The sequence below is a fragment of the Limulus polyphemus genome, unplaced genomic scaffold, assembly GCF_000517525.1.
Source record: "Limulus polyphemus unplaced genomic scaffold, Limulus_polyphemus-2.1.2 Scaffold495, whole genome shotgun sequence".
NCBI classification, from domain to species: Eukaryota; Metazoa; Arthropoda; class Merostomata; order Xiphosura; family Limulidae; genus Limulus; species Limulus polyphemus.
Window position 1 is genome coordinate 248,499 of NW_013666105.1, and position 11,067 is coordinate 259,565.

At 36.0% G+C, this 11,067-nt stretch overlaps 1 protein-coding gene across 1 annotated transcript in view; it reads right to left on the reverse strand.

Annotated features, from left to right (window-relative positions):
* LOC106458639 (calsyntenin-1-like) overlaps positions 1 to 11,067 on the reverse strand; it is a 65,533-nt gene that overhangs the window by 19,188 nt on the left and 35,278 nt on the right. The window contains exons 5-7 of the mRNA XM_013918164.2: positions 8,283 to 8,429; positions 6,857 to 7,048; positions 3,082 to 3,351 (exon numbers count right to left, since the gene is read on the reverse strand). Coding sequence (XP_013773618.1) covers positions 3,082 to 3,351; positions 6,857 to 7,048; positions 8,283 to 8,429 — 609 coding nt within the window. The remainder of the gene's footprint in view (positions 1 to 3,081; positions 3,352 to 6,856; positions 7,049 to 8,282; positions 8,430 to 11,067) is intronic.

Genomic DNA, 11,067 nt, shown 5'->3' on the forward strand with positions numbered 1-11,067 from the left:
GCTCCACTCGTTCTGACTAAACAGACAGCATCATTAAGTTACTGAGACGCTGCTCCACTCGTTCTGACTCAACTGACAGCACCATGAAGTTACCGAGATGCTGCTCCACTCGTTCTGACTCAACTGACAGCACCATCAAGTTACTGAGACGCTGCTCTGCCATGGTGATACGGCGTATACTCTTATTAAGCTTTAAGACACGTCACCTACAAAGTAGGCAGCCAGGGGATTTTCTAAGCAATCGAAGACACTAAACAATCAGTGGGCATCGACAGCGGGAATAATTATTAGAGCATTCAATTAATAAATGACTTCGTGACGATCTTTGCCAGTTAGCATGACAACTTTTAAAATGGGGATCCAATTTAGGGGGAACTTTTCTAGTGCGAGGTTCTTAGTAAGTAACATCAATACTGTCTGCTGTTCTTTCGGTTGTTGCAAAAATGCAGATCAAAGGTTTCCCCGTGTCATATGCTTTCAGGCTTCTAAAACTAACATATGAACTTGAGATGTTGTTAAAGCAATGCCCATATTCTCAATCTGCAGGTATTTGGAAGCCATACTACACAATTTCCAAAGTCCACTCATGGTGACCAAGTAGAGGCAGAATTCAAATTCTAAATTATTCACGTGGGTTGGAAGTTCACCAGCAACTTTGGAGTAAAAGTTACTGTTGTGCCCAACAAATTCTAATGTAAACTTCACAACAGTAACTGTACCGAGAAATAAAGTACAATATTCTGATTGGTTTGACCAATGTGTTTTCTCAGTGACTTGCAGCGTACCACTTCTTTTAGGTTGCAATCACTGCGGAATATCCTTGAAGGGACCATGCGTTTTTGTAATATTCTTAATAAATGAAAAGTTTCTGGACAATTCCAAAGAAATTTGTCCACAAACACTAAATTTCAAAGGTTTGCTATCAGGTGCACAACAATACGCCTTTGGGTCCAAATCTTTCACACGTGTGTAAAGATCACCGAGGTTGTCAACTGAAAGATTGTGGTTTTCCAACACACTGCCATGTCTAGGAAAAGGTTCAATTACTTTTAAATTTTCAATGACATGTCTAACAAAAAGAAAACAAAGTTGTTTTTGTTTGCTGCAGTCAGGTGACGTCAGCAGATGAAGTAGTATTTTCCCTTTAATATGTCACTTACAACAGCTTCAGAACAATCTTAGCACTGACATGAATCATTTCATTTTTAGATGAAGGTATGGGGTAACCAGTGTAACCATGGGGCTTAGTTTTGTCTTTGTGTAGATGTTTAGCCAGATCTGAAATTGTGTTTGAAACTGTGTTACTCACTTTTATGAATTTTATTGGAGTTATAGATCCCTAATGTCGAAAAAAAACACCTGATTCCCTGACAGAGAAATGTACAAAAAACCGAACAAATCATCTAGTAATATTACAGATACATTACTAAAACATGAAACAGATATTGTTTCAGACATTCATATCCTACAGAATGGAGTACAGTAAGATAAATGTGGTTAAAATGGTCGCATGCATGAGTATGTAACAAGACAAATATGAATAGAAACACCCGTAAGGAAAAACTTGCGTATTATATTCTTAAGCTTAATGCTAACCTCGTCAAAGAATAAAGGTTCACCACGATTCAGGCGTGACCATCAATTTCTTATGGACAAAGTTTAAATGTTCATAACGACTTTTCATTAACCAATTGAAACCTGTTTCAGTAGAGAATAAACTGATTAGGTAGAATATTAATGATGTGCTTCTTATAAAAATTCAGTTTAATTGTTTTAAGACATATCTATCACTATTAACAATGTAATATGTCTTTTGGTCATCCAACTATATTTCAAAGACTGGCAAAAAACGATGGAGTGATCAATCTAACGAATGGTCAATTGAAAAACGGTCTAAGATCAATTCCTATTACAACTAACAATCACTCGTTATATTCCAACACAAGATGAATCTACTAAAAAGTTCAAAATTGTCTAAGAATCAAACACCTAACGTGAGGATATCAATAAATTGTCTAAGAATCAATCATCTAACATAAGGATATCAAGAAATTGTCCAAGAATCAAACACCTAACGTGTGGATATCAAGAAATTGTCCAAGAATCAAACACCTAACGTGAGGATATCAAGAAATTGTCCAAGAATCAAACATGAGGATGTCAAGAAATTGCCCATAAATCAAACATCTAACGTGAGGATGTCAAGACTTACGTGATATTCTGTCTTTGAGTTAGTTTTGTTTTTATACTTTCTATACGGCTAAAAATGACGCAACGCTGAGGAACTTGATTTGAGACGCCCCAAAGCCTGTTAAATATCGAAAAAACCAATAGGCCTAAAAACTGTTATTAAAACTAGTTAACTGCATATTTTCCATACATTCCTGTTAATTTGCCTTTCAGTAGAAGAGGTGTGTAAAGAATGGTATTTTAGATCTATCTTTTGTCTCCCAGGAGTCACTGTCCAATAAGTTTTAAGCTCAATACCAGTACTCATCAGTTGGACTGAAGAAGTCATGTAAGGCTAGTAACGTAATACAATTCTGAATCTCCTTCATAATTCGGTCTTTCGTTTTGCTTTTAGTTATTATTCTCCTATTACTTTTATCGCGTTTCCCTAATCGATTTTACAATTATCTTAACATAACTCATTCCACCTTAATCTCACATCACAGACATTCAACACCCTTCTCTGTCATTCATCTTTAATCCCATCTATCCAGGGGTATGTTAACTTATCATATTATCCTTCACTCAACATTTATATTCTTATAATTATCTCCTTCTAATATTTATTCACCACTATATTCGTTCAGATGGTCCACCTTCAATCACCCACTTCCTTCTTCCTACATTCTTGTGCTTTGACGCATCTCTACCCACCTCTACTAATTCACGAATCATTCACCTATCAGGTATATATATATGTGCACATACTTCCCCACACATCCACCCCCACCCCTTCTAACCACCTTTCCTTCACCACTACGTCTATTAAGCTCCACTTATAACACCATTCCTCATCTATTTCCATTCTATTTATCATATTTTTCCACATTCGTTCGATAGAGCACTCTTTACCATGATCGTCTGCGTTGCAAATGATGTGTTCTTTCACGTGATGGGATGTGTGATTGGGCTCTGGAAAAGCCTCGTGCTTCATCCAGAAGGCCACGGTAAAGTTGTCTGTCAAGTTGTGGTTCAACACCGTCTCCGGGACCACCGCACTCGTGGCACCATCAAACTCGTAGATCTGGTCGCTCTCATGGCCCTCATCAGTCGGGAGGTTTCTAGTCCACGTGGCTCCTAGTTCAGGTGTAGGGAGCAGATCCACACTTTCAGAGCTGGCACCTATCAATAGAGGGCGAATTATGTTAGACTTCTATAAGAAAATAACCTTAATAAGGCTTTATACACACACACACATACACATATATATACAGCTAAAGAAAACAGTTGCGATTGTAAAAACAGAAAACAAGCAGCATGTTTCTTTATTACTTAACTAGTATAAAAGCCCGCCAAAAATGCAGGGAAACCAGAGCATACCAAATTTGAATACCCGAATATGAGTTTCCACTCATAAATAGACATAAGAAAAATAAAGGGCCTTCTAGCTTGGAAAAACCAAAGCCTATCATGAGCAATATCTACTTTACCTAAAGAGTGTAAACATGCTATATATTGGTGCCTTTGGATAAAATATTAAAACATTCGATGACCATTGACTGCATACACACGTGTACCTGTTCTACTTCTGAGGAAAACTCGTCATCTTCCCTACAGATAATTGGTATCTTCAGTTTGTTTTAACAAAGGCATTTTTGTAATAATTCCCAAGCATAGACTTGCACTAATTTTTTATTTGTTTTTCACAGGAGCCTTCCCAGCTTTCCTATTCGGATCCTACGTACCTTGACGTCATAATGAGGTGGATGATGTGGTGTCACACACACACACATAACGCCATGCCTGATCTGGTCCTGTGAACTTCCTCCTTGACAGACTTTTATATAGCAGAAAAAATGCCGAAAATTTAGGAGCTATTTACGCCTATGTTAGCGATTAAATTCAACTAAAATGGGAACGAGCAACCAAATAGGAATTATTATAGGAGAAAATGTGGAATTGGACTCGTGTAGCTCACGAAATTTGGAGAAATCGAGCGTGACTGACCGACAGTTAGACTATATACATATATATTGATAATGCCACGAAACAGTCAATTCCAAATAATGTTCTTGGTTAGATCACACCTATATCCAAGGGGTATATATCGCAAATTGGTTGGTTTATCTGACATCACACGATGATAAAGTCGCGCTAATTATATTTACAGAAAAAACGGCTAATAACAGAAATCTGATATGAGATATATATATATAAAACTGGCTTCTACTTTACCTCTCATGCGCTACTAAGAATAATGAAATTTTCGAAACGTCAGTGTATAGCGATGTTAAAGTACCCTTGGTATTCGTGTTAGACAAGAGTTACGTTTGTTTGCCACACAGTGGCTCATCGGTATGCCTGCGGATTTACAACACTAGAAACCGGATTTCGATACTCTTGGTGGGCAAAGTACAGATAGCCCATTGTGTAGCTTTGAGTTTAACTTCAAACAAGCAAGCAAGTTATGTTTGTTTCTGAACGAAGCCACATTGGGCTATATGCTATATCCACAACGGGGGAATCGAATCCCGGGTTTTTGCATGGTAAGTCCGTAGGCTTTCCGCTTTCCCATCGGGGGTACAATGAGTTATGAATATAACAGAGGTAAAATAATCTAAACTCTCAAACATAAAAACTGTTTTTTCTTCAGTTTTTTCAACATATTTTAAATTTCGCGAGTGTACATCATTATATCTATTACATAGTGAACTGTATTCTCAGAAAGGAACTTTCAAAATTAAAATAAACACCAGAGTTATGTCCATCGATATTTACAAAATTCTAATAATAAAACTGTAAAAACAACCATCCTCACTGGTATATTATGAACTACGGGCAACATTAAAAATATATTATAAAAATGTACTGTGTCCGATCACTTATATATACACACACACACATAAATTCGCGTCGTCATGAACACTATATCTACCCCCCAATGGCACAACGGTATGTCTACAGACTTACAACGCTAGAATCCGGGTTTCAATACTCGTGGTGGGCAGAGCACAGATAGCCCATTGTGTAGATTTGTGCTTAATTACAAACAAGCACTATTTCTAACGAAGCACCTGATCAAAACCGTGAATAAGTTATACATTCATCGATATCAACATTAACACGGTAAGCTTCTACCAATCCACTGTTACTCTACCCCGAAACTTGTGAAATCTATACTAGTATATCGGTAATCCTCTTTAGAACATAGTAATCATCTTCTAATCTCTCGCTAATCTCTTCTGATTGCTTTCTATTAGCAAAGCCTTCTTATATGAAAGAATATGGGGATTAGTGAGAACGTAGGTTAGCCTTTTTCTCGTTAAGTGGTTGATTACTGCGAAGTTCAAGATGATCAGACAATCTTACACAGCACTTTGATAAAAATTTCGTTTAATAAAATATTTAAATATAAATGCTACACCAAGTGTTTCATGTAGTTTTTAAGCAATATACCCGCATCGATTGATAAATAAAAATTGCATGCCTGTCTTTCAGGCTTTAGATTTACATTAAATGTACATCAGTTGACACGGGATCTACCACAAGAAAGTCATTACCAAAAATTGAGGACTGAGATCCAATAGTTGAGTCTTTCCAACATCCAATCACACAAGGTTTACACAAGAACATTGCTCTTCTCTTCTTATCTTAAAGACTAACGATCGAAAAAAACTCATCTTCATTGTTCATTAACAGTGACGTCTCAGGGGCGGTTCAACCGGGTGGAAAAATGCGTTATCTTTGTTCATTGATCGATGGATCAACGGGCTAAAGACGCGTTTACAAATAAGATTGGGTGGGAGCATTTTCTAGCTTACTAAGAAAACTTTTTTATAAATACGATATATAGTAATCGTGCTTAAAAGAGCACTTCGCTTTAGATATGTATGCTTAGTCTTAACGCCAGAGCTCCATACATAATGTTAATCTGTATGCTGTAAAAAGAGTGGGTTTGTTTTGAATTTCGAGCAAAGCTACACGACAGCTATCTGCTCTATTCGTCCCTAATTTAATAGTGATAGACTAGAGGGATGGCAGTTAGTCCACACCACCCATCGCCAACTCTTGGGCTACTTACTCATTTACCAACAGTGGGATTAACGGTCACTTTATAACGCCCCCACGGCTGAAAGGGCGAGCATGTTTGGTGACGGAGATTCGAATCCGCAACCAACAGATTGCGAATCGAGTGCTCTAACCACCAGGCCCCCAGTGGCACAGCGGTATGTGTGCGGACTTACAAAGCTAGAATCCGGGTTCCGATACCCGTGGTGGGCAGAGCACAGATAACCCATTGTGTAGCTTAGTGCTTAATTACAAACAAACAAACAAACCACACAACGACATGCCCTGTAAGATTTGACATCAACTAGAAACAAAATACACAAATTCCAGCAAGATTTCAAACTCGCCAAGCAAAAGCATGCAATAAGACTTCAAACAGAAACCATCTTCCGCCCAAATTTCCAATAACCAAACTCATCACAGAACAGCACACACTCAGGCTTCAAATGTGCAATGTATTTCAAACAAATCACATAACAATACACACACACTGAGACTTCAAACAATGAAACTGTACAACTTCCACCGATATTTCAAATAGCCAAAATCATTACAGAACAAAACCCGGAACCAAAATTTCAACCAAGCAAACTATAAAATTTCTAACAATTAAACTCACCACACAATTTTCGCTGGGATTCCATGGAGTATGTGTCACGGTCACAACCCTTTCCAATATGACCAGTGGCCATGGCGACCCTGGCGGACAGTTTCTCGGGTTTACACGGGACATCGCAAAGGTCCAACTTAGCACTGGGGAATAGCTTTTGTTGACCAGACTTTGGCAAATACTCTATTCTTTCGTACACTCCTGATGAGTAAACAATATAAAAAAACATTTGACACACAAAATTATGATCAAGATACACAAATACGATAAATCGGTTCAAAACTGCTCCAGTAGCTATTTAGCTCTTATTCCTTTCCATTAAACTCACTTTCCTCCGTTACTTAGAGTTCCGTGTTAAAAAAGGGAATGTGTAATCGAGACTTGTATTATGATAAAAGCTAAAATTAACTAAATTTTTGCTTTACCAATTAAGTAATACCGTAAGCAAAGGTTACCAAAGATTTCAATTACGGTTATCTGCAGTTTCATATTGTTTTAATGTCACAGCAAATTCTGTATACCGTTCTGCTGTTGTGTTTATTTCAGTTTTAAATAATATAATTTTTGAAAGCAATGGTGATTAGTTCATTACAGGACCACAAGGATCATAAGCCTTACTCACCAAATTACTGAACAATCTAATGCTCTTTCAGTGTTGAAAGAGGTCGCAATAAAGGGATCATATTCCCATGCAAATAACCACATTGGAAAAGGCTACTTTTATTTAGGTTTACAGCATTACCTTGAAACTTTTATCCAATCGTCTTAAAAGCCCATGCGTTGGATGAATGAAAATAGCTTGGTACAAAACGTGGCGAATTCTAGGCTACCTTGTTTGGTGTGGTAGTTCTCTGCTTTGCAGATTTAGAACTGTTCTTATTTTTGATTTGTCATCCGAATATTTCAAAATCTAAGATAAGGCGAACAGCTGTATATATGGAATGTCATTTACTACCAATTAATTATTTGTGCTTATCTGGTAGACCCAAATCTTACTTCTTTAACTAATGCAGTGAACGTCTGAAAACACCTTTTTTTACAGCCAAACAAATAATTTTATTTAATGTGAATTGGAAAATCCAACTGTGCCAAATAAGGGTCTTAAAATTGGTTGGATTTTTACTTTATTCACCTGGGAATTTTAAAGCTCGTGAGAGAACATTCGGTTAGCAAAAAAAAAGTTAACGAAAGAAGAAATACAAGTTAATGAATACTAGTTATATGTCATCAAGAATAAAACATCCGCTGATTTTGATTGAAATTGATCTTATCAAACTCACAGAATAATTAGTAAAAAGTATTTATCTTTATTTAAATGAAAATCTCTTTCAATGTATTCAATAAGCTCGAAAAAGTTTTGCATTTTTAATACACACGCACAAAAAACACATTTTTAATTATTCTTCACTTATAGCTTTTCTATTTTTTATCTTACCTTTCCAACCAAGATGGCAGACTTTGTTCACTTTGATGTTCACGTTTACTGGTTTTGACCTCTTCATGCCACAGTCAAATGCTACAACTCTCAGAATATAATTGTGGCTTTGTTCCCATGACAACGGTTCTGTGTTTCTAATACGCCCTAAAGTAACACCAAAGATTGTTATAATATATATATACGGCGTCAGCAGAACAGTTTCAACTCCACCAGACTATTATAATATGATGTTAAAATATTTATATTATATTAATAATACGATATTAACACAGAACGATTTACATGATATTCTTCATTATCACAGTAAATATTTACACCCTGTTGTTGTGACTGTTTTAATAATTTAAAGTGAAATTACAAGCAACAACAAAAAACAGTGAAACAGAAAACACATGTACTGCAAACAAATTGGGAGATACATTTATTCAAATGACAAACTACACCAAATTTCACTTAGTCTTCGAAACAGTTTAAAAAACGCACAGTTTAGCCGTCCAACTAAAACATTACTAGCATTAATATATATATATATGCTAATTAAAGTTTCTAATAAAAATTCACGCTTATAATCTGTCCTTCTTGTGGTTTATAATGCACAACTATTATATCAAAGTTTGATTCAAAAAGGTTATCACCCGTAATAGCTTTTTGAGCTTTCTTTGCGCGAGTTAAATTTTAATATTATTAGTTTCTCTTTTTCCTTATTAATTTTCGTTAATAATTCCTATTATGACTGAACCTAAAGCTTCTCTTATCTTTAAGAAAATATAGGCAAAAGCTTTTTTTCCTCGTAAAATGAAAGAAAGCTTATTCAATTAAAATATTATACTGCCTTTGTGCAATTTTCAGTGTTATTCGTTTCTTCTGAAATAAAGGAACAAAATCAAAACCAAAGCTTAATGAATAGCTGTGATATCGGTACCGTTTGTTACACGAGCAGACGCATTTTTCCTTCGTTCGATAAACTCGCTAAGAAGATAAAAACACAGATTTTTTTTTAAAAAAAGAAGGTATTTCTCAAAGGTTTTCATCATCTTTTTTTCTTGGTGTTTAGGCTTAACATCAGTATTAGTCTGGGTAGATTTCATTAATTAACACTGAGAGAGATTCCATGCGAAAGGATCTTTGCATGTGTTGTGTAATTTACTGAAATCCAGGTTTTAAAATGATTATTCTGACGTTTAGAGGATAAGTTTGGCTTTCACGCTTCAGCAATAAGGCCTATACACATACACACAATAAAAGAAAAACGTGAAATCAACCAATTTATATAAGCGTGCATCTGGTACTTTTACAAAATGTGTTACTTCACACTGAATTAAATTTAATCATATATGTTCTTTATTCTTGTCAACATTTTACTTCACTGACATTAAAGTCACTGGCACATAGCTTTCAAAAGGAATCTATAATATTTAAAAAATTTTTGACCACCCTCTATCGCCACCCAGTGGCACAGCGGTATATCTATGGACTTATAACGTTAGAAACCGGATAGCCCATTGCGCAGCTTTGCGCTTAACTAGAATTTGGGGCCGTGTATGTATGTGTGTCTGTCTGTGTTTCGCCACGTATATCGAAAATTAATAGACTATTGTACACGAAAGTTTTACACAAGATAGGAAGTCAGTATGGGTCAGTCCTCTCCAAATTTGGTCTGGATCTGGATCACTTTGAAGCATTGTTTATAATGGGCATTTGCGCTGTTTTCGGTTAATAACTTGTGTAAAGTGTAATCGGATTTGTACCAAAGTTGATGGGCACACATTAAGGTTGAGATTCCTCATCACACAACAACATAAAATTTTCCAGATCGTTGATAATTTTGAATCTGAAAATAATTTGTTGAGTTTTCGAAGATGAAATTTGACGTTATCCAATACAAACGCATGCAACCTCGAAAAGGAGCGGCTAGACGAGGGTATGCAATCTCTCTGATTGCTATTGTTGTAACTGTGATCATAGAACAAAAAAAGAACAGAAGAAGATAATGCAACCGTATGATCACGATCAAGGTAATGTTTCTGAGTAACAACCTACTAACTAAAATAAGGAGGTATACAAAGACTATGACAGCAGGGACAAGTTAATGAGAATCACTGAACGTTATCACCGGCAATGAAGCTGATAAAAACCCAGCTAATCTTGTCGTGACTTTTAACGCTCGAGTAATTTTATCATTCTTCAGTCGTGCCTGGATTGTTTACCTGCACGATGCTACTGCAGTTCAAAATAACATTTTAGAACTGTGACGTAGATAGCAGTCAAGTTTTTATGCCTAAAAAACGTACTGCTAAGCTTCTCATTCTATGCGTCTGTTCGTGTATCTTTCTGTGTGGACTTTTCTATGTATTCAATGTGTGTTGTTTGTGTGCTCACCGTTTATATAGGCTTCCCACTCAATGTATATTTTTCTACGCATGTGTGTCCATTTTTCTGATTTTCAGTACGATTTTTATGAGTCAACAGAGGTAATAACGTAAACAGTTTTCGGCTGTTATATATTTTATTTTTCGTCACGTGAAGGAACACCTCTTATTTATTGAAATTATTGTAGCCCCCCCCCCCGTTCCATGATGGCTTAGCAGTAAGCTTGAGGACATATAAAGCTATAATTTGTGGTTAAATCACTTCAACGTGCAGTTCTATGCTTAATAGCAAACACAAATAAAAACTATATTGCATGCTTACAGCAAATAAAGCGTTAATATAAACAAACTTCTTTGTAGTAAAAATGTCAAATACAGTAACGTAGTAAAAATGTCAAATACAGTAACGTAGT